The sequence below is a fragment of the Mustela putorius genome, unplaced genomic scaffold, assembly GCF_011764305.1.
Source record: "Mustela putorius furo isolate JIRA1106 unplaced genomic scaffold, ASM1176430v1.1 tig00000873_pilon_pilon_pilon, whole genome shotgun sequence".
Lineage (NCBI taxonomy): Eukaryota > Metazoa > Chordata > Mammalia > Carnivora > Mustelidae > Mustela > Mustela putorius.
This window is the reverse complement of record NW_025421504.1, coordinates 5,212,276-5,236,706: the sequence shown is the minus strand read 5'-3', so window position 1 is coordinate 5,236,706 and position 24,431 is coordinate 5,212,276. Positions and strand designations below refer to the sequence as shown.

Genomic DNA, 24,431 nt, shown 5'->3' with positions numbered 1-24,431 from the left:
AGATTCCTCATGTTTCTGTTTACCATCATGGAGCACAGGATTAGGTAGTGAGACTTTATAGTGTGTAGAGCTAAAAGCAGAAGTCTACTGGTATTTTAAAATAAAAAATCATTTCAGTCATTTACAATGTGACTTGGTCAATTCCTCCAAGAATGTAGTAAATACTTAGCTGAAATGACCTCTGCATTATTTCATGAAAAATCATCAAAATCTTTGAGTAAGGAGAATCAACAAGACTCTTGGTCTCAGGTGTTAGAACCCATTTCCTGGCACTGCTTGACGGCAACTATGACCAGGCATGCCCACCACATTTATAAAGATTAGCAGGAGTGCACACCTGCACCTTATCTCTGCCTTCCTAAAAGCTGGACAGAAAGCGCTCAGAAAAGGCAGGAGGGACTATGAGCCATAGCCATCTAACCAATTTCTGTTCTCCATGACTTTGAACGGGTCCTGTTTCTCCAGCCAAAGCCCTGAGATGAAGAAATCCCAAGAATGAAGACCTAGCCTATGTTTAGGATCTGTAAAATGCCTCCAGGTATATGAAATTTCAAATTACAGGCAGGGAGTTCTCAGAAAGCATATGAATATAGTTAATGTTGTAATTAAGTCAATGTTCTGAAGATAAGTAGATACTTAGCACTGCTATGTTCTTAAACCAAGAACATGAAAGGCCCCAAAGGCTTTGGAACCAACTGTGCTTTGAAGCCCTAAGGTTCAAACACTGAACTACTCCTCTGGATCGATCTAGTAGGGCATGAAGCAGAGCTCCCAACACTTCAGGAAGAATCAACCTTCATCCACAACAAATAGCAAAATCCTATTAAACCTCAAAATTCTGAGTTCTGTTCATAACACTTAAAAAAAAAAAGGCTTCTATCAGTATCTAATAGAAAAAAATATCTCTTAGCATGTTATCATTTTGGAGAAGAGTAGGTTGAGTACTTTTGGTGCAAGTGGCTCACAAAAGAACCAAACTCACCTGCAACAGAGACCTGGCTTCTTTGGAAGATCAGACAGGACCTGTTGGTTGTTTGAAGAGCTGCCGCCAGGCCCGTGGGCCTCCACTGCAGAGAGCAAAGTTTATGTTGTCTGCACCTGGTAACTTCGTAAACCTGGACCTTAAAATTCTTCGTACGTTTAATTATGTGGCATTCTCTTTTTCTTGTTATTGTACAAATTAAGAACGTCTTACTATATTCTTAGGTTACAGTGAATAAAGTACAAGACAAAACCCCAATGTTAATAAAAACAGTATCAAATATCAGATTTTGCTTTTAAATACTCCTCCCGGTGCCGTAAAGGCGGCTGGGCAGTGTTCGCAACCTGCTCACACCCACTGGGCGCCAGCCCAGGGGTCTGCAGCTGCACCAGGTAGGTGGGGTATCAGATCCCAACTACAGATGTTTGTCTGGGAATAAGGTATTTAGCCACTAATTCTAAAGCAATTCTACATTTAACAGATCAATATTATGCATTTTACTCTCCATTTCCAAGAATCTGAATTATGGTCCAGATATATCTCAAAGAAATGAACAGAGTTTGCTACTTCAATCTTAAAAAAAAAAATTCCCAGTCAGCTCTCTTGGTGGAAGGATTAAGGCTTAGTGGCCAACGAGTATTCTGACCGTGAGAGTCTCATATAACTGGTTCCACTGTGATAGATTTTATGCTGGGTCCCAAGGTAGGAATGACATTTCCCCTAAATTATACCACATTCTCCAGACCGATTCTCACTGGTTTTGTGAGACAGATGTCACAAATACAGTTAATAGGTTAAAAAAACAGAACAAAACAAAACAAGTGATGCTGTTTTACTTCGATTTTAAGAAAAAACTTCATTAGGAATTACATGTTTAACCTTTAAATGCAGAATGATTGTGTTAATTAGATTTCAGCTCAAAGAACAAGATCACAATTCAGATCAAACGCCCAGGAAGAGACTGAAAACAAAGCCCATGTATAGTAAGAAAGACATTCTGTGAAATTTGCATTTATCCCTTAGCCATAGTTTTGATGATTATATTGATTCGATGATTTAAATCCCCAAACCAGACGACATGGTTTGTCACAGTTTTCTGTGGTGCTCCTGGGCAGAGGAGGTGGCCTGAGCGTCTACCTTTGCACTGCCGAACACTGTATCCTCCAAGCATTCAAATGGTTTAGGACAATGGCAGAATATAGAAAATCTGGATTGTTCCAAAATAGCCAGTGGTAGGGACAACACAACACAGTCCCAGTAGCCGCGACTAAGAGAGCTCTCCTTCTACCACAAAGGAGCTGTGACTCCTTTTTCTTTCTTAGCATCTCGTTCAGGACAGGGAGGGGGACAGAGATGAATCACCACTGCTGGAGATGCCATCAGTGGCCAAAACTGCGCAGATAATTTTGCTTCCTGCCCCTTCCCGAGAAGTCTAGGACAAAGCGAGCTGTTGTGCCACCTCACCGATGACTTAGGGATCTCTCAAATGGAAGACTGATTTCTAATGACATGGGACAGTGACCCTAGGCGAGGCCTGTGCCGAAGAGCTCCACGTGCCAGGAAGATGCTACCGTGAACAGAGGTGGAAGCAACAGGTCGGCAAAGAGGGGCGAACAGCTGGAGTCGTGTCAGTGCGCCGCGCACACACTTCACTCGCACTCAAGTTTCCTGATTCGCGTCTTTCCCCGAATCCCTTCTCTTCAGTCCTGCTGCTGAGCGAAGCCCCGTAGCAGGAGTGGTAGGACGTTTAGCAGAAAAGGTGGGAAGGGCTTTACCCCCCATATAAAATACCTTTGCTTAAAAACACTTATATACCCAGTGATTAGCGCTTAAGAGGTGAAAATAATTAACTACTCAGTAGTTAAATTCTACGAATTATCCAAGGTCATGGCCTACTGGGGTCAGCAGCACTACAGATGGAAGTCACGCTGTATCTCTTAAAGCTCTTTCTGGGGCTTGACAGGCCTCTTGCCGTGTTAAGTGCACTTCAAACACATCTGGGTTTTTTTTTCATTTAATCTCTGAAATCTGTTCATTTTTCTTCATGTATCAAAAGAGGAAAGGGCTCAATTTATCATTTGCTCCACAGCTCTCTGAGTTTGGTAAAGATTCCAAGCAGATCTGCATGACAAGTGTTAAGGGGTGTTGAGTCCTGCTGCTTCCTGGAGCGAGTGGAACTTGTCCCCACGACCCTTCAGAGCTTGGACTGCAGTGGCTTCAGGTACTTGTAGTAAGACTCATGGACCTGCAGGGAAGGGTGAGAACAGGAGCAGTGAGGAGGGGCTGCAGCGTAAACCAGCGCGCTTTCACCCGAGAAGGTGGAGAGACACGTACTGAGATATCCACGGATAAAGTCATCTGCTGTCTTGCCTTTGTCTCACCACAGTTACCAGGGGAGATGCAGGGGAGGGGAGTGTTCAAGTGAAACACAATGGCCAGGAGACTAGTCACTGAGGTGTGACAAAGGGTACACGGGGGTTGTATGACAGTATTCCATTTTTGTGTATGTTTGAATGTGTCCAATACTTTTTTTTTTTTTAAGATTTTATTTATTTGGTAGAGAGAGACAGCAAGAGAGGGAACACAAGCAGGAAGAATGGGAGAGGGAGAAGCAGGCTTCCCACCGAGCATAAAGCCCGATGCGGGATTTGATCCCAGGACCCTGGGACCATGACCTGAGCCGAAAGCAGATGCCCAACGACTGAGCCACCCAGGCGCCCCTGTCCAACAGTTATTAAACAGTCAAGGAGATGAAAGACCTGTGATCTATAGGAACGACCCAGTTCCCTTCTGAATCTGTTCCTCAAAAAAAGGGACTGTCCAAAGAGGCCACAGGAGCTTCCAGAACTTTTACAGAGGACTCACCTCTGAGGTCTTTCCTGCCATAATATTTAAATGGAGAAGTTCAAAAGGTGGAAAGACACTGTTTTTTGTACCTCTGATTTGTTCAGTGGGGATTTCTTGGCCCACTCAAACAAATTTTCATACACATTCCCATCGTAACGGCCAAGCACAGAGCCGAGTGTCACATCCTGAAAATCAAACGCGTCCACCAGAGCAACAGCGTCTGGGCGAATTGCAGTCAGCAACTCCTTTATGCGTTGATTTACTTGGGTAATTTGAGACTCTGTCATGATGCTTCCCTAGAAAAGATAAAATAAGCAAACAAACAAAGATACACATATAAAGACAGACATTCATAGACATATGCACACACACAACTACAGAGTAGACCACAGTGACTTTTCTACAAAAAAAAAAAAAAAAAGACTTAAATTCAGATAATACTCACCTGAAGAAAATCCCCTGCCTTCTGACTGATTCCATAGAGACAATACAAGAGACATAAATTCCTTAAGACGGAGTGGACAGATTTATCTTGAATTTTGAGGAGTTTTTCTGAGAAGAGCTTAACCGCCACATAGTGGCAATGTGCCTAGATAAAAAGAAAACGCCAGAGAGCCTTTGGAAAAGATTCAGCGCGCAGCAACAAGGGTTTCTGCACTAAGAACACGGGCTGGGGGGAGGGGGGGGTGTTGTCAAGGCTGGGGAGGGAGAGAGGGAAGATGAGAGACAGGGGAGCTACCACTGACCTCGCTGGCTCGAACAAGGTCCACGGAGGTTAGGTTCCATGCTACCTCCTTGCTTTCTCTCTGAATCACTTCATTTTGAAGGTTTTTTGCAGCAATTTCTACCAATCTGTTAAGAAATGAGAGAAAACTGGAGCTTGCAGGAAATGCTGGGCAGGACTCGGGCTTCCCACTCTTCCGTCAGGCCCCAGCCCCTAGAGGCTCCCCCGGCGGCCGACCCCAGGGCAGGTGGGGGGGCTAACCTGGCTGCACGAAGCTTGTACGCTTCCGTCAGGCTGTCAGGGCTGTCGATGTCCACCACGGTTGGCCACATCGCCACCTGCCGTGGCTGGACGCGCTGAGTGGGCAGGTCATTCAGGTAGGACACCATGCCGCCCACCAGCTTCCCTGAGTGCACCTGGTCGTAACTTTTCATCAGGAACCTAGAAACCACCAGGACACATGCTCTCAGCACCTACGCTTCTCGGCAGAGAGACACTCTTGCAACAACTTTAAGTAATGCAACAGGTGTCTTGACTTGCTTGGCCGCCTACGGGATAACACGGGCGGGTGAGATGGAGGCAAAACCACCTTTCTCAGGAACAAATGTAACGTGAAGCACAAACGTGGGAACAGGAACCGACGAAGAGGACTCAAGCAGTCTTAGTTATGTGAGAGACAGAGACACAGAGAGAGAGCAAGAGAGACAGAGAGAGAGAGAGAGAGAGCACACGCGCACAGGCAGGGGCAACAGGCAGAGGGAGAGGGAGAGACAATCCCAAGCAGACTCCACACTGGGTGCGGAGTCTGGCACCAGGCTCAATCCCAGGACCCTGAGACCACGACCTGCGCTGAAATCAAGAGTCGGACACTTAACAGACAGAGCCGCGAGGGCGCCCAACGCCATAAGGACAGCTAAAGCACAGAGCGGGTTCTCACCTCGCTGTCTGCAGCATCATGACGGTGTTCTCGCCCTCAAAGGTGCAGGTGGGGGTAAAAGTGACGTAGATATTCGGAAGGCCGCTGCAGTGAGAGTAGCCGTGCCCGCCGCACGCCATCCGACAGGCTTCGATAGCGGCATTCGTTGTCCAGGAGGTGAAAGCCTTCAGGCCGGCGACGAGGGCGTGGAGCTGAGGGGAAGCGAGGCTGTCAGGGAGCAGGGGGCGCCCCCAGTCCCAGCCACCCCAGGAAGCCCTCCCTTCCTCACCGGACAGTGCCAGCCACGCGCCCCATCCCCTGGCATGCGTGCAAACTAGAGCACGGCCGTCTCAGTGGACTGAATTTGTACTGTTCTCCACACTCCCTTCCACAATGTTCCACTTGGCAAAAAAGTCACCACTATGTTCCTTTGATTAATAAACGACCACCGTGGTATCGTGCTTCTGAAACTTAAAAACAAAACCCAAGGGGCGCCTGGGTGGCTCAGTGGGTTAAGCCGCTGCCTTCGGCTCAGGTCATGATCTCAGGGTCCTGGGATCGAGTCCCACATCGGGCTCTCTGCTCAGCAGGGAGCCTGCTTCCTCCTCTCTCTCTGCCTGCCTCTCTGCCTACTTGTAATCTCTGTCTGTCAAATAAAATAAATAAAATCTTAAAACAAACAAACGAACAAAACAAAACAAAACCCACATATCTTCTGATCTGGTTCACTTTCAATGAAAAAAATGGCTGAATCTTTTGAGAACATGTGAATTCTTCTCAAGAAAGCCCTCCATGTACTTTTCCCTGGATGTCCAACCAGCGAATGTCAAACAGAAGGGAGCCCGCAAGTGAATGAGAAAACACATACCTCGGGCAGTTCACTCAGATCCCCTTGGCCAATACCCTCGTTAATCCGATGGTAGGTCTCCTTCACGTATGCGCCCACAAACTGGAAGGCATAGGCAGTGGCCAGGAGTGGGAAGAGTTTATACTGCTGGGTCTGAAAATCCAAAATCTGTGGTTCTGGTTCACTAAAGGACAGAGAAGAAACAAAAGTAAACATTGACACAGAACTTAATACGCACCAGATTCGGGTCTACACACTTCGACATACTGCGTACATTCTCCCCATTCCACCGAGGGGAAAACAGGTTAAGAACCTGTCTGAGGTCACACAGCCAGTAGGTGGCGGATCCTCTCTCAATTGAAATCTAGGTTATCTGGCTCCAGAAAACCATGTTCTCAACTACCTTGCTGAACTGCCTAGGCAGATCAATTTTCCGGCTGTGAAGTTCACATCCATCCTCGTCTCTGCAGTATGACGAAGGAAACTATCGCACAGCAACATTCAAAAATCAAAGTTAAGTTCCCAGAAGGAAAGCAATGATAAAGAAGTCTAACACACTACATGGCTGAATAAACTATTTTAACCACAATTCTGGAAAAGACCCAATGCACGGAGTTAAATATTTGACAACTAAGAAGGTCAGCTCTTACCGATTTCGTTACTCCTTCAATAGGAGTTAGAAAGGTCATGAGGGAGTCAGGCTCAAGTGAAAGGCAGCAAGACTGCACTGCGGCTATGAACACAGTCGGAGCCCCACTCATGCCATTCCCACCGTTCAGGACTTTCAAACTGCCTTTAGTGTTCTAAACATTTCATTTTTTGTTTAAAGATTTTAGTATTTATTTGAGAGAGAGCGAGCGAGCGTGAGCGTGTATGCACACAAGCAGGGGAAAAGGGAGAAGCAGGTTCCACGCTGAGCAGAGAGCCCAACATGCGGCTCGATCCCACAGTCTGGGATCTTGACTCGAGCTAAAGGCTGACAACTTAGCCTCTAACCCAGGCACCTCTAATCATTTCATTTATAGAGTTCTAGTAATATTACTGATTTTCTTAGGTTAAAAATAGTAAGGTGGCTACCCTCATCTTTCTACTTAAGAAAAGGCAGTCTGGTTTCTAAGGAGCAGACCCAGCACACTGCCCCCTTGGCTGATTTTGCATGGCCAACTCACAGTCTCGAGATCACATTTGGGGATTTTGATATTGGAATGGGGTCAAAGGTGGGGGTCTTCAGCACTGAGCCCATCTCAGATGCCTCCCTTACCCTGGCTTGATTTCAGACTGGTGCCTCACAGCGCTATAGCGGATAGCAATGGTGCAGGCCTTGGACAGGGACCGGGCGGCTTCTCCCACGAGGAACGACCTCACAAAGACCATGGTTCCATAGGTCAACTTGTTACTCACAGGTTTCACGTACGTGCCATCAGGCTTCACCTGGACAAAGAACACAGGACTGATGCTTCCCTCCGTTAAAACTCGAGTGGCAGTCTGTGCTCATGATTCTCAAAGGGTGGTCCCCAGAATGGCAGCATCTCCTGGGAACTTGCTAGAAACACAAAATCTCATCCCCACCCTGACCTACTGGACACAGCCCTCCAGAGGGTTCTAACACATGCTGAAGTATGAGACCCACTGGTTTAGCAAACTAGAATATGTTCTTCATACCTGCCAACTGCTTTTGATTTCATGGTCATTAAGAAAAGCAGCATCAGAAGTAAAAACATGTTACTACTTTCTCAAAGAACAGACCCTCGCAACCCTGTGGTGACGGACAGCTACTCACCGAAACCCCACGTTGGACACCTCTGCTGCGCCAACATACCTGGGCGTACTTCATCAGCATGTTTTCTCTGGGAATACGGTAATTGTCCATCTTCAGGTAGCCGTTGTCCATCTCATCATAGCCAAATTTGGGCCCGATGTCTCCCACGGTAATACCTAACACAGATGAAAGGCAATCACAAGGTGTTCATGCTCCGCAATTCCAGGCTTGCCTGGCTCTCTCGTTGTGTTACACTTTTTGCAGAAGAATGTCATCAGTTTAGTTTTGCAACTCAACAGCAGATGAACGATTCTAACCTGGCAAAGGCTTATGCGTCCCAATTTCACGAATGGGTACGATGAAGGCGTGTAGCCCGTAGCACTTCCCCTTAGTGATAAGCTGGGCAAGAACTATTGCATGATTCGAAGTCTTTCCAACTGTAACATCAGAAAGGAGACAGAAGTGAGCAAACTCTTACACCTTTTAAAGGACAGAAATAGAAAAGATGGGGGGAAACCGTACGTAAAAACCAGCCTCCATCGATACAGTGGACCCAAGAAGCTTCTGGCAGTCCCACACCCAGTTTTCTGAAAGAAATTCACTTAAGCTGATTGCCATTAAAATATATCGAATTCTGGCAAAGAAATCCTTCATTTTATATATATAAAAGCTTTTATACTCACTTTACTGAGACATTATGGACCTACAGTGTTTGTAAGTTTAAGGCATACAGCTTGTTTATTCGCTAGTAATCCTTCATTAAAAAAAAAACTTCACTAAAAAATTTACTTTCTTTTCTACTTATCTCTCATTCATTTACATGAAATTTTTTTTAGGATAACCATAAGAACATTAATTTATTTCCTTTTCCTCCCTTAATGAAGTGCTTTCCAAAACAATGGCCACTAGCCACAAGTGGCTATTTACATTTAAATTACTTATAACCACACAAGGATTACGAAGCTGGTTTAAATGGTGACTAAGGAAACTGCTAATGATGGGAATGCTCAGAGGAAAACTTAAAAGAGAGTAAGACAGCCGTCTCTCTGCGCCTTTAAGTGGAGGAAGGTCTACAACAGGCACCACAAGAGGCTGTTGACGGCTGTGAAGAGTCTGAGACTTCAGCGTTTCCCGTATTCCAAAACGATATTCTCATATACGCTAAACACTTGCATTTATAATTAATTATTAATTATAATTATTATAATTATTGTATAAGTCTTGTAGTAACTCTTCAAAACCCCCAATAAATGCTAAGAAATTCACATACGTCCACCAGGCCACCACTTGATGGAGGTCACAGTAGGGCTGTTGAGAATGAACTCCTGAGTTTCAGGGTCGTAAGTGGCTGTGGTTTCCAAGCCTCGGAGATGAGTTCCTAAGGAAGTAAGTTACATTCACCTTGGCTAAAGTATGGGAACAAACAAGCACAGGGTAAGATCTCCCGCCCCGTCCTTTCAGCTCTATTACCTCAGAGAACAACAAAATCTAACAACAAGAAGACATCTGTAGATAAGCTACAAATGGTTAATAACCAAGATACATACTTCCCTGTACTATTTTTTTTTTTTTTTTAAGTAAACCCAGTTGGGGCTTGAACTCATGACCCTGTGATCAAGAGTCACATGCTCTACCCACTGAGCCAGTGCCCCAGAATCTCTATACTCAAACCCGGCAGCTTCTATCAAGGGAAAACAAATGTCAAGCATGTTCTATCTGTGTACTTCAGTTAATGCACCTCTATTTAGATCAAAAGAAAATGTAAAGGCAGCTTAGAATCTTATTTTCACAAGGTCATAGGATAGGAACATAACAGGGAAGTTAACTGCCTTTCTAAAAATAACATCTCTAAGTTTAAGCGTGCCAATTTCAACCCATGTACGCTGTCTACACACCAGTTCAACACTCTGGGCTTCTCTGTTTACAAAGACTAAGATAACCGGTGACAGAAAGAGACTCCAGCCAAAGTTCTCATAAATTAAAGACTTATTTTAGAATGATTGCTAGAACGGAAAATAAGAACTTTAAAAAGATATAACCGCCATGGGGAAAAGAGACCTGGAACAATGACTTTTTTTTTTCTTTTTTGATTTCTAAAAGTCTGATAATAAGGTCTGAATGCGCTCTATGATATCCAATGTCAGGCCTTAACTTTGACCTGGCTGGTTCATTACTGTGAGTAGTCTCATGTTCCCAGTCTCATGTTGACTGGAGATGGACAAAGATTTGTGCTTTAAATCCTAATACAAATGCGCCAAAATCCTATGAAAACAGTTACAGATAAATGTTCTAAGTGATACTTCCTCTAATTATACTATCCCGAAGCAAATGCTGAGAACCTTTTCCCAAACTGCTTAGGTAACTCCAGATCTCATTAAAAACTTAAACTTTGGAACACTTAGGAACTTCCAAGTTGAGGAACAGAAATGATCACTTCATGTGTGATCCACAACCTTCTCCAGTACATGTGAGAACCAAGGAACCAGACACTTTCAGCAAAGAAGTTTTTATAGGAAAAGAAGTAACAGAATAATAGAAAAGATAATGACAAAATGTTTGCACACAATGGACTGGGTCTTGTGAGAACCCTGTAAATTACAACTTTGCAGCAGGAGCCAAATTAGCTATACAATTAAGATAAAGTTGCAGAGAAATGAACACATAGCAAATATACATTAGATCGGTTGTGAAACCTCAAAGTTGGAAGAGAAGATGGAAGGAAACGAACAGCAAACAGACACACCAATTCAGACCAGATTCACAGGGACAGCCCCTCCCTCCAAAACCAACTGCCTGGAAGTACGGCTTATCTTTATCCCCCCCCCCCCGCCCCAATAATCTTTGGCCAAGCTGCCTTCAGAACATGATTGAATTTACTGAATCAAGGCACAAAAAAGATCAAGGTATAAAATGTTCACATTATGGTAATATAAGCCACTCATTTCCCTCAAGCAAGTCAGAGAGCACCTGCACTACTGATCTGTGCTGCTTCTGGAATCTGGGCATGCTCATTAAGGTATCCGTAGGAAAGGTAATCAGACAGTGATGGAGAAAGATGGATCGGATGCTACATGCACCTAATTCTACACAACTCCAAGGAACTTGGAAAACCACTCAGTAAATAAATCCTGACTCGGTATTCTTGACCCCCAGAGGGGAACCACGAAAAAGAATAATCAGCATAGTTCTGTGATAACATAACCTTTCCTTTCCACTGACCAAAGCCATGTCTATGCCAAGACTCGCGTGTGCAGAAACCCTGGCCTCTGCAGGGGGATCAGGGCACACGGGTGCGCCCTTGCTACACGCGAGGGGCTGTCCACATACATACCTAAGCCTGCAGAGCCCCGCCCAGCCCCGAAGGTAGACTGAACGCATCGTACCATGGCCCATCTCTGTCTGGGCATAAGTGCCAATGATCTCCAAGTTCCAGGCGGGAATGAAGAAGCGCTCCTGCTGCTCCGCGGTCGCCTGGTGGAGTAAAGTGGGCAAGAACATGCCCAAGTGGAGATCCAGAGGCTCAGGCCGCCCTCGGTGCACAAAACTTCGAAGCAACACCAAGGACGGGCATTTGAGAGAAGAGTCATCAGGTGTGAGAGAAACGGCAATGTACAGAGTGAGAGGAAGGAGAGAAAAAACCTTCTGTAAGTATGAATTAGTTGGGTGGACATCATCATGGGTGGGAGTGCTGCCCCTTTCTGTATGACTTTCACCAACTCTCGGCAAATTTCATTTTTCTTAAGTGGGCGAGAAGTTTGTTCTTCTGCTGCTCGGCTCTAACACAATCGGTCTTGGCGAGCACTGGCTGCCGATTCTGAAGCCTGTGCCGCAAAAACGTGCGAGGCAGGGAAAGGAGTCCAGCCTTGCAATAAAGTAAAGACAATTAAAAAATCTGAAGCGGTTGTATGGGATGGAGAATTTAAGCTGTGCAATGATTTACTCTGATGAGGTGAGACGGGGGAACTGTTCTCTCAAATGGACAAATGCTCCCCCAGACGAAAGGCTTTTCTAGAAGCAATTTTAATTGCTTCTAGGCTGGAATCCTTCGTGTGTGTCCATAAAACAACCAGCAAAAGCCACATTCCTTACATAAATCTGTTTTTTTAAAAAATCTGGTTGTTTCATTTAGGTTCATCACAAATATCCAGCCATGCCCTGTTGAAACAATTTAATGCAAAAACTGGCAGCACTCCTCACCCAGTGATTAATATCAGAAATAAAAAAAGACATGCAATTTCTCGGAAAAGACCACAATAATAATTACAAATAACCAATTCATGCATAACAAGCCAATTATATGGGGATTATCACTGCTGATAATAAACACCTTAGTTTTAGTAATTCTGAATCCATTTATTTATTTATTCACGACTGAGCCAGACAGGCGCCCCTGAATCCACTTTCTTTCTTCTTCTTCTTCTTTTATTATTATTATTTTTTTAAAAGATTTTATTTATTTATTTGACAGAGATCACAAGCAGGTAGAGAGGCAGGCAGAGAGAGAGAGGGAGAAGCAGGCTCCTTGCTGAGCAGAAAGTCCGACGCGGGGCTCGATCCCAGGACCCTGGGATCATGACCTGAGCCAAAGGCGGAGGCTTTAACCCACTGAGCCACCCAGGCGCCCCCTGAATCCACTTTCTAAAGTCATTCTTTTCCACTTAAAATTTGCAGATGCCTTAGACTTCTGTGTGAATTACTTTCAAGTGGGAAATAGATTGAAATGTCTTCGTTATCTTGTCACATTACTGGAATCCCACTGAACTTCCAAATCTAGCTTAACCGACTCTATACTGCTCCTTATTATTCTCTTTAATTATCTTAGAAATTAGCCTATGTGACCTTTCAGTTTTAAAACCTCTCAGTTTGGGGCACCTGGGTGGCTCAGTGGGTTAAAGCCTCTGCCTTCGGCTCAGGTCATGATCCCAGGGTCCTAGGATTGAGCCCCACATGGGGCTCTCTGCTCAGCGGGAAGCCTGATTCCTCCTGTCTGCCTGCTTGTGATCTCTGTCAAATAAATAAATAAATAAATAAATAATAAATAAATAAATAAATAAAATCTTTTTTAAAAACCCCAAACCAAAACACCTTCTCAGTTTGTCCAGAAAGGAAGAAGAAAAATACCAGTGGAGCACTGGCTGCTCGCAGAGGGCTGATCAGCTCGGTCTTCTGATTGCAATGGTTACTTCGTTACCCAATCACAGAAAAGTCAAAGGTTGTTTGACCCACTTTTTAAAAAAATTAGGCTGAGGTGAGGGAAGTGCTCTCAGATCAGGAATATAATGGCAGAAGGAGGACAAGAATCCCACCACCTGATCACATCTTCTGATTGTGGAAATTCTCATACAGGTGCCGCCAGGACCCTGCACTAGGAGGAGGACACCAGAGACACCCAGGAGAGCGGGCCACAGCACTGCGCTCTCTGCCAGTGGCAACGGCAAGTCCCCGTAACACCTTAGCCCTGGTGGAAACTGCGGGGGAGGCCCACGGAACCTCTCTGTACTACCTCTGCAGCTTCCTATGGATTTATAAGCATTTCAAAATAAAGAGTTAAAAACAGTGGAAACCCTCCAGAAAAACACAATCGCGTGAGGAGTACTCTCCCTCACAAGAAGGAATGCCTTCGCCTCCGGGTTTTAATTTAAAAGAACGGTGCCTAGGAAGAAAAATCAGCATACACCTGGGACCTGATAGGAGGAAACCGGTGGAACCAGGACTGACCCCTGTGGCCTGGGACCTGCCACTTTCAGTGCTGAAAGCCTACTTGGCATTGCTAGAACCCAGAGCGATTCCTGGGAAGGGACGGGCCACTCTGATGCAGTCCACCAGACCCACAGGAGGGGGTCTACATCAGTATGCTGGAAAAACCAATGCCAGCGTTACCACAAAACACACAGAATAGGGCAGGGCAAACTACTGTAATCAGAAACCGCTCTGAGACTGAAGAACGTTTTTAGGAGAAAAAGATCTCTTGTGACTAGCGTAAGGATTATGCACAAGTGGATGAAATTCAGACATGTTACAAGGGGAAAGTGACCTGGATAGTTTCTTTGACTTGAAATCAAGTATTTGTTGTAAAAAGTTGGTTATGCATGATAAAGATTATATATTATTTTTAAATCCTTTATTTTAAAATCACAAAGCTCCAACATTTTACTTTGATGAAGTGCTACTGTTAATCTTTTTAAAACCATGACACTGAGAGGCCTTTCCAGTCTCTCCCTCTACACGACCTAGGGCTGGCAGCCAATGCTGAGGACAAAATGATTAGATTAATAATACATTAAAAAAGGAAGGACTTAAAATAGCATCTCTGTGGGCAGCATGATTATAATCCTAGGAATCAACAACAAAATACCACCGATAATAAATATATTTTAAAAAGCTGTACGCTCTAAGGAAAAGAAAAAAATCACTGCATTCTTATCCATCAGGACGCTTTAAGCAGAAACCTCAGTAAAGAGAAAAGCAATTTACAAACACAACAAAATATTTAAAATCTGTTACATAACTTTGCTCAGGATATTAACGATTTAACTAGGGAAAAAGAAATCAATACCTAATAGGATGAATAAAAGAAGTTATACCTAACAGGAAAGAAATTGCTAATTCCTAGGTCAAAAAGTCAGTCCTTTATTATAATAAAGATAATACTTCCCAAGAAATACAAGGATTTAATGTAACACGGATTTGAAATTCCTGCAGAATATAATTTAGAATTTAACAAATTAAGACTGGATTTCACCTAGAAGAATAAATATACAAGAACACCAAATATGAGGGTCTTAAAATATAACAGGAGGCTTATCCTATCAGATTTTTAAATATCTTGCAAAGCAACAATGAACCAATCTTTATGATGTTAGGAGAAAAACAAAGGGACTAATAAATATATGTTAAGGTTCCAAAATAAACTGAAACTATTAATAAAACTCTACGAAGAACTGGAAAGAACAACTGGGAAAAAAAACTACTAGCTAATAAATAAAAACAGCACGGGATTCATTCATCACTCTACACCATATACAAGTCAAAACATTAAACATAAATTGAACAAAAATACTGGAAGAAAATAAGAGAATAATTATCCAAGATATGAAGAAAAAAAATGTGTACCCATTCAGAGAAGGATGCATTCTATACGTAAAGCCAAAATGTTTAACAAAACAGAAGGCAAGAGAAAAAAATACTTGAAGCATCCAACATAATCATGTAAGATCAATGTACAGATTTTATCCAATCAACACGCAAAGGAGAAAAACCCAGTTTATACACAGGAAATACAGACAGTAAGCCAACACGTCCAAGCTCGCTGGCATTGGAAAATGAAAACTTTAACTCTTAGATATGTATTAAAGTAGCAAAAAACATTAAAGCAACCACATTGATGGGGCTTCTGGAGACAGAGCACACAAATAATTTGCTAAATACACTATAAACCAGTTCTGTGTTTCCAGAAGTCTTAAACTATGCAACAAAAGCTATTGAATGGTCCCTCCTTTCAATGCAGTAGTTTACTTCTGAGAAAGTTATTCTGAAGGCATAACCTCAAAGGCCCTGGTTTTTGCAGTTTATATTGTTACAAACCATCATGTGGGGAATTAGAAGAGCCTCCAGACATAGGGAGCGAGCCACATGGGCTCCAACGGGGAAGAGACTCAGTGGGAAGGAAGACAGGAGACAGAGAAGTGAAAATACGGGGGAGAAAGACTAGTGATGGGCACAACCACGTTCACTATTTCTCAAGTCCCAAAGGAAGAGAGTGCGTTAGTTCCTATCTGAGTTCTGCACCAATCTGCAAGGAAGATAACTGGGTATTGCAGAAGCTCTATTTTCTTGGAGGACAACAGCAGAAAACAAAGGAAGGAGAATTGCCATAAGGTGGCCAAGAACTTGAAGTGACCACGTACCTGTGAAGACCAAGCATACTACCTGCTTTGGGACCTGGAGAAATGCAGGGTCAGGAGGGTTCCTGCTGGGCCACACTCCATGGACAGTCCCTTCGGCACCAGAACCCCCGGCAGAGGGCGCGCCCTTGAGCCCGGACCTCTGCCCTGGAGTAAAGAAGGCTCACGGACCCCTAGACCAAGCGGGTGTCGCAGTTTGTGGGCCTCTACAGACAGGCGAGTTATTTAGAGGAGGGACGAGAGAAAGCAGGTGATGGAGATGTCGTGCAGGGGACTGAATTTTAAGACTCTTCAGGATCCTGGAAGGTGCTGGAGCAGGGCTGTCTCCTCAATCCCAGCTGCATCCTAGAGCCCAGAGAATCCCACCTTGAAGGCAGAGCCAATTCCGAGACACCTGAGGTAATCACTGTTGGCCGGTCAACATTCTGGTCTTCAGATCGAACCTTCCACCCTCCATCTGCACGATGTCTCCATGCATGTTTCCAGTCTCTCTGATGTCAAAGGACTGATTGTTCTACACAAGGCTGCACTGTCACAGGACACAAATTCACCGACAGACTGACTGGTGCCCCCGGGGAAAAGGACAGCAGTGGGCGAAGCCCAACAAACCCCAATGTGAACGGACAAGGCCCCAGCGGGGAACAAGACCTAATGTCACAATTCTGTTCACGAAAATGCAAGAGATTAACACAAAGTTGGTTCAAGTACAAGAAATTACCTGAAAGAGAGAAGCAATAAGGGAAAGAAAACTCACAAAAAATGCCAACTCACCCAGAACAACACAGGACCTCAGATCAATTTCTGGGCTCCTCAGACCAGAAACTTCAAGTCCTCGTTTTTCCCTCTCCTTCAAAATTTAGGGCAAATATGCATTTACAACGTACTTTATAGAAGCGGAAGGGTTAGACCAGAGACACACATATCAAACTCATTTAGCCTCAGAAAAATTTAGATCTTTATGCCCCCTATGAATAGCATGGACTAGAAGTCAAAGAAATTCCACAAGGATGCATACTTAAACAAAAGAAGGGTTGTGTACCACAAAGCTATTTCAAGATTACAACACACACACACACACACACACACTCCCCCCCTTTCCCCCCTAGCCTCCAGCCCCTATCCCCCAGACAGGAAGACCTGGATGATGTTCCATTCCTTCCCTTAGGAACCTTTCTTGAGGCTGCTGATTTCAGTATCGGCTATCCTAAAGCCGAAGGGCTGGGTGTTCGGGCTGGGTGTTCGGAAGACAACGTCACAACCAGAATCTGCAGCTCTCAAGGGGATTATGATAAAGAACATTTCCTTAAACTATTCCACCAAACCCAAAAGCACCAAATCAAACACAAAAATGAAGTTTTCATGCTATTTGCGTCTCCTTCTCTCCTTACTTACATAATGGTGGCCTTATGATAAATTAGGGAACGACAAGGCAGCTCAAATCTGAAACCCCCAAACCTCCCAATGGCCTTTGTCTGTGAAAACGAACGTTCTTTTCATTCAGACCAAACACAAACTTTCTGAAAGGAGCTGGCCTAAGTTTATAAACATTTTTTTTTAAGTGGACAGCACGCCCAGCATGGAGTCCAATGTGGGGCTCAAACTCACGACTCTGAGATCAAGACCTCAGTTGGACGCTTAACCGACTGAGCCACCCAGGTGCCTCATTATTATGAACAATTTAACCAAGAATGACTGGCAATCCAAAGTCCAGAAATATGTAAAGAAAACAAGTATAAAAAAAGACTGCTGTAACTAAATGAAAAGAATCATGCACTTTTTCCCAACCTGCCTTCTAAGCCTGCTAGTGGGCAATGAAAGAAAGAGTAATTAAATGCTCTAATCCTCTGTCCCCCTTAAAGTCCACATTTTTGGCTTCATGAAAGCAGAGAGGCAACCTTCAGATATTGCTAAGGCATTAACACTCCCAAGAATTTCCAACAAAGTCTCTCTTTATAATTAGACGCTAACGCAATTTTGCCACATTTTCAATCTCATCTTTCCAAACTGCTCAACAGCCATTAAAATGGGGTATACGTAGTAAGGGTAAAAAGACTTTTAGAAATAACAATGAAGGATGTTTCAGGCTAGAGTCTTGGACCAGTTTGTGGGGAAATGACTATGAGAAAATGAGAAGCTGAATTTTAAGGCTTAACAACTGAAAGACAAAATCCCAAAAGTGTAGCAGCAGGAAAAACCAAACATCAGGAGTCATTTATCAGTTTAAGTCCTGAGGTGGGTTACCCCCTGACCCTCAAATGTGGACTAACCGTGGCCCATTTCCGTCTGGGCGTAGGTGCCAATTATCTGGAGTCCTTGGGATGAAAGCAGCCATTTCTCCTGCTGAGCAGTGGTGCCCTGATTCAGCAAGGTAGGAATAAACATGGAGAAATTGAGGCCCACAGGTTCCACAAAATTGACCATATGTATTCTACAGGAGAGAAAAGAAAAGGATCTCAGCCTTACTCCAGAAACTGCATTCTACCACACATTCTTGCCAGACAACTATGGCCTTCAGCATTGAGGCTGGGAAAATTCCAACCATTCTCTTAAGAAATTAAATGTAAAATTTACCCTTTTCCCACCTAAAAGGCCAAATCCAGTGCTATCCACCCCTTCCCCACCCAAGTCGTTTCACAACCAGAATTCTTTAATTCTACACTTCAGCCAGGAAGCAAATACTACCTCAGGTTTTAGCCTAAGAATCCCTTTTGGTTTATTTGGTTTTGTTGGTGTCATCTGTTGGTTTTATCGCATTCTCTGGAGTGGGTGTGTTTGCTTTATTTTCAAGTTTTACTTGTCTTGAAAATCAAAAAACTCCATGGAATATTTATTTGTAGAGCTAGGAACAACATCTGCTGAAGAATAGGTTAATCTTTCCCTAGGTAACACCAAAGCCAACATCCAGGATAGTAAATACACATTCCAGGGCCAAACCACAGATCTCTAAAGGTCTTCAGAGTCTGAAGGTGGGTCAACAGAAATGGGAGAATGTCACACATTTATCTCTGACGGTGTCTGATGTTTACTCCAGACTAAGGGAACTCCAATCACACTGAAATTCTGTCTCCAACTATTTTCTCATAAAACACAATCTCGAGGGGCGCCTGGGTGGCTCAGAGGGTTAAGGCCTCTGCCTTCGGCTCAGGTCATGATTCCAGGGTCCTGGGATCGAGCCCCGAGTCGGGCTCTCTGCTCAGCGGGAAGCCTGCTTCCTCCTCTCTCTCTCTCTGCCTGCCTCTCTGCCTGCTTGTGATCTCTCTGTCAAATAAATAAATAAAATCTTAAAAAACAAAAACAAAAACAAAAAACACCACAATCTTGAAACAGTCAAAATACAAACCATCTATACCAGTCAGCCTTGGCTATATTGTGAAAGGTCTTACTGGTGTCTACTTTGTTCTATCTCAATAAAGAGCTCAAAGTACAAAGTAAGGAGCACCTAACTGATCCTCATGACTGCTAGAGGAATGAATACGAAGCAGTGTCACCAGTTTATTGTGGTCTGTTCAGTGAGCAAGGCCTGAATTTAAAAAAAGGAGGCAGAAGGCTGCCAATTCACTTTGAGGCTCGAAGATCACCTTTTAGGGGTGCTGGGGACAGACTGAAACACCTAAGGAACGCTTGCATCCAAGGAATATAAAAAACGCCTTTTTAACCTGGAGGTTCCATAATGTTTACACCAATATTGAATGTCAATTTAAAGTGACTGGAGGGCGGAGCGCCTGGGTGGCTCAGTGGGTTAAGCCTCTGCCTTCGGCTTGGGTCAAGATCCCAGGGTCCTGGGATCGAGCCCTGCATTGGGCTCTCTGCTCAGCGGGGAGCCTGCTTCCCCCTCTCTCTCTGCCTGCCTCTCTGCCTACTTATGATCTCTGCCTGTCAAATAAATAAAATCTTTATTAAAAAAAAAATAAAGTGACTGGAGGGAGAGGAAAAAGGGGAGGTGTGAACAGAAGTGAGTCAGCTTCCAAGTGACTTGGGTCAACAGGAGCGGGCGGCTGCTGGACAGTGGAGAAGCAGTGCCCGCCACACCGAAGTGGGAGTTCAAAGCCTGATGGGGTACATAAATGCGGATGTCATTCTCTCAAAGGAAAGAGCCCCACAGCATTCCCCAACAATTACATTTCACTAAAAGAGGAAACGAACTTAGAGGAAACGAACTTATGAGAGTTTCTGAGGAAGAGAAGCAGTTGTTTAGGTGCCCAAAATAGGGGCAACATAAGACACTCCTATTCCCTGGAAGGGAAGGGAGGCTGTGGGGTTGGTTATGTGAAATCATGATACCGACACAATATAATTCTAAGAAATTCAGAGGGAGGGACACCTGGGTGGCTCAGTGGGTTAAAGCCTCTGCCTTCGGCTCAGGTCATGATCCCAGGGTCCTGGGATTGAGCCCCGCATCGGGCTCTCTGCTCAGCAGGGAGCCTGCTTCCTCCTCTCTCTCTGCCTGCCTCTCTGCCTCCTTGTGATTTCTGTCTATCAAATAAATAAATAAATCTTTAAAAAAAAAATTCAGAGGGAAAAACACAAAACAAAAACTGTGGACTGTTTATGTTAATAAACATACTGAGATTCTTTTTTGAGGATACTTGAAAATCAACTCATGAACAAAACATTAGTGCTCATTTTTCAATTATGTTTAATCACTCCTGAAGATGCTTTTCAAGCAATCGGCTTTAAAAACCTGGGGCGCCTGGGTGGCTCAGTGGGTTAAGGCCTCTGCCTTGGGCTCAGGTCATGATCCCAGGGTCCTGGGATCGAGCCCCGCGTCGGGCTCTCTGCTCCGCAGGGAGCCTGCTTCCTCCCCTCTCTCTCTCTGCCTGCCTCTCTGCCTACTTGTGATTTCTCTCTGTCAAATAAATAAAATCTTTTAAAAAAGAAAATAAATAAATAAATAAATAAATAAATAAAAATAAAAACCTAAGGAGGGGGATGCCTGTTAAGTGTCTGCCTTTAGCTCAGGTCATGATCCTGCAGGCCTGCAGTCCTGGGATCAAGCCCTTGGGGTCTCTGCTCGGCGGGAAGCCTGCTTCTGCTCTCCTACTATCCCTGCTGTGTTCCCTCTCTAGCCGTCTATCAAACAAATAAATCAATCTTAAAAAGAGAAAAATTAAGAAATGAAAACTTCATTAGAATTTTAAATTACTTTAGTTTTCTCTTCATAGGAAACAGGATAATTAAAAGACAAAATTGTGGGAGAGGAGATTAGAAAAACAATTTTTACATTCCCCGAACAGCAAGGTTTTTTCACCAAGGCCTGAAGAGAACAATTCTGCTGCTCAAGTTGAGAAATCTCAAAGTATCTTACTAATTTTCCACCAACTTCAAGATATTCCCATATATGGGGGCACATGGGTGGCTCAGAGGGTTAAAGCCTCTGCCTTCAGCTCAGGTCATGATCCCAGGGTCCTGGGATCATGACCTGAGCTCTCTGCTCAGCAGGCAGCCTGCTTCCTCCTTTCTCTGCCTGCCTCTCTGCCTACTTGTGATCTCTCTGTCAAATAAATAAATAAAATCTTAAAAATAAAAATTCCCATATATGAATTTTGAGATATGAGAAATAATTATAAAGAAACCAGTAAATGCTTAGGGTGCCTGGGTGGCTCAGTCATTAAGCATCTGCCTTTGGCTCAGGTATGATCCCAGGGTCCTGGGATTGAGCCCCACGTCAGGATCCTGGCTCAGCAAGGGAGTTGGCTTCTCCCTTTCCCATGCCCCCTGCTTGTGTTCCCTCTCTCACTGTCTCTCTCTCCGTCAAATAAATAAATAAAAATCTTAAAGAAAACAGTAAATGTTCAAAATCCCTTTAAAGAGAAATACTACTATATTTCATCAGTTCTGGCAATACGGCACCAATGGAGCATTTACAAAATCAGACGCATCTTACAAGTAACAGGAGGTCATAGCTAATTGGCAGCACTTTTTCTTTCTTAGTGGTACATGAAACTTGGGTGTGAGCTACAGTCAATGGCGGGCTTGGATTCAACAGCATTTAGTACTGCCAAGACTCATTTTCAATCCCCTTCTTTCACATAAGCTGATCTCCCTGTCCTATCCTAGAAATACAGGAAGGATGTCAAAAGGTGTGTTAAACTTTGTACTCTAGAGCCACCTGGCTCTCTCGGGCTCCGGTCATGCAAGATCCCGGCATCCTGGAATCAAGCCAGGCCCGGAGCCTGCTTCTCCCTCTCCCTCTGTCTGCTGCTTCCCCTACTTCTGCTCTCTCTGTGTCAAATAAGTAAGTAAAATCTTTAAAGAAACAAAACAAAAAAATCCTTTGTACCCTATAATCCCCAAACAGCAAGTTCTGTATCATAAAAAGTGACGGCAAAATAACCGGGTCATGTCATCTGCTGTTTTAAGCCACATAAAGGCATGGGCTCTGTTTCATTGTGACTTCACTCCACTCTGCTTACACACTACAAACCAACACTGACTACGGTATCTCATCAATTCTGAAACGCACTGCATCGACCACTTAGAAGTAAAACAGAACAAATCTCTTTTTTGGGGATTGCTTAAAAAAGGGTAAAATCTTACATTTTTGAAGTTTACCTAAAACCCAACTCAGGTGATTCAGAAACATAATCTTCCAGGAGGCACTCTACCTCAATATCCCCACAGCCGTGAGTTACAAATGTCAAAAGCAAAAAAGGACATTTGGAATTTGATAAACAACTTTGATTCTGACTACTGAAAATAAGTAAATCATAATTTTATGACTAAAAGGAAGAGGAATTCTCAGTCCTAAGGCATAGAGTAAATGATTCCATTCCCCCAAACACTAAACGGGTTAGACTGAAAAAATTAGATATTAAATGTCTGAGAGGCAGTAGAATAAAGAAGAAATTTCCATCACTGTATAAAGGCAAAACTTGTAACATGTTCCCTTTTTCTTGGCTCTTGAATACATACCATTCGTATCATTTAATCTTTATTGATGAAAATAATGGACTTCTAAAATGCTAAAAGCTCCCCAAAAAAGTAAGTGTCCAGGAATGAATAAGAAGTCTAAGACAGCATAGAGGTCAAAGAAATCTTGTACTCGGGTCCGGTAATTAGTGCTCATTGGGATAAAGGAAAAAAAAAAGTGCTTTACTTCTAATTAAGAAACATAACACAACAAAAAACAGATGGCCTGGAAAAAGAAAAAGAACTACTCTTTCCAGCATTAGTACCAAGGCATGGTTTTAGGAGGTCTCCTATGCCCTTTAAGTAACACGAGCCATTTAGATAACACGGCCACCAAATTGAAGAATGCTAGGTTCTTTACATATTCGCTCTGAAGTTTGACTCGTGTTCTTCATCTACCCGACACGGCCCTTCAGTCTAAACTCAAGCTTTATACGCTCATACTGAAATGCAATCTGTTATTGCTCCAAAACGGGGTTTGGTCTTGCAACCAAAAATCGAACTCCGCTTCTAAATTTAGCCAACCTTCTCGCTACACAGAGCAAAGGCATTTTGCGATTTGCAATTTAAATCACTCCGCACGGAGATGTCTAGGCCAAAGGCAGTGGTACTGATTGCTGGGAACAGAGACGGCAGCCTCTCCATTCCCGATCAGCATTCTACCAACGTCATCCCTTTAAAAGGCCTCCACACAGAAGCCAACCCCGGTTTTCGCTCACATCACTTGCAGGTGGGGTGCAAATACGCAGGCTGAGCCGTCCGACGTCCAGCACGATGAAGGAGGCCACCGCGGGCTGCGCGTTTAAGAGAAGGTTTGCGCTCGGGCACTTAATCGGGGCGCAGGCATACCTACTTTTTAAACCACATGATCTCCTCGGGGTCCGCGATGCCGAACTCCCGCATCTTCCTCACCATGTTGGCACTCTTCCTAACGGCCACCTCGTAGCGCTGGCTGCGGGTGAGGAAATTCAAGTCCTCGTGCTGGAAGTCCGGGTCATTCAGAATCAGGTTCTCTGGAAGAGGGCGAGAGGGCATCAAGAGGAAGACCGAGACGCAGGGCTCCGCGACGCCTCCTGGAATCCCGGCGGGTGTTCCGAGCGCGGGCAGGTGGGCCGACACCCCGCACCCCGCCACAGGCCGGCCCCGGGGGTGGGGGTCCCGGCTCCCGCAAAAGCTGAGCCCGGAGCAGCGGCCCACGCTCCACAGCGCCCCCCGACTCGTCCTCCAGCGAGTGTGCGGCCGCGCCCGGGGAAGGAGGGAGGCCTAGCCCGCCGCCCTCACCGATCTCTCGGCGGCGCCGGGTGTTCTCGGGGCTGCCGTCCAGGACGTGCGTGAGCAGCTCCGGGTTGAAGCTGGCGGCTTCCCGCTCCCTGCGAAGATCTTGGTTCATGGTGGCGACACGCAACGGCGGTGGCGGCAGAGGTCGAAGCGGTGGCGGCGGCGGCGACGACAGGTCTGCGGCGGCGGCGCGGAGCCGGCCCTAAGAGCCGCCCCAGGACCGGCGAGGCCCCGCCCTCGCCCGCCCCGGCCCGCCCCTTCTCCT

At 44.6% G+C, this 24,431-nt stretch overlaps 1 protein-coding gene across 3 annotated transcripts; it reads right to left on the bottom strand.

The window, feature by feature from the left end:
* Positions 1–1,799: 1,799 nt before the first annotated feature.
* Positions 1,800–24,429, bottom strand: ACOX1 (acyl-CoA oxidase 1). Of its 3 annotated transcripts, none has more exons than XM_004748870.3 (14): positions 24,170–24,429; positions 23,742–23,901; positions 18,247–18,407; positions 9,346–9,453; positions 8,393–8,512; positions 8,136–8,251; positions 7,578–7,747; positions 6,338–6,500; positions 5,491–5,681; positions 4,815–4,994; positions 4,576–4,681; positions 4,275–4,418; positions 3,919–4,125; positions 1,800–3,227 (listed from the first exon to the last, which is right to left on the bottom strand). In XM_004748870.3, exons 1-14 carry the CDS (start codon positions 24,276–24,278, stop codon positions 3,177–3,179), a joined length of 1,986 nt encoding a protein of 661 aa, XP_004748927.1. In that variant the 5' UTR covers positions 24,279–24,429; the 3' UTR covers positions 1,800–3,176. The 3 variants fall into 3 exon arrangements, with proteins under 3 accessions (XP_004748927.1, XP_004748926.1, XP_012909866.1); XM_004748869.3 differs by lacking the exon at positions 18,247–18,407 and adding an exon at positions 11,459–11,619 and having other exon boundaries at positions 24,170–24,425; XM_013054412.2 differs by lacking the exon at positions 24,170–24,429 and adding an exon at positions 11,459–11,619 and having other exon boundaries at positions 23,742–23,880.
* Positions 24,430–24,431: the final 2 nt, after the last annotated feature.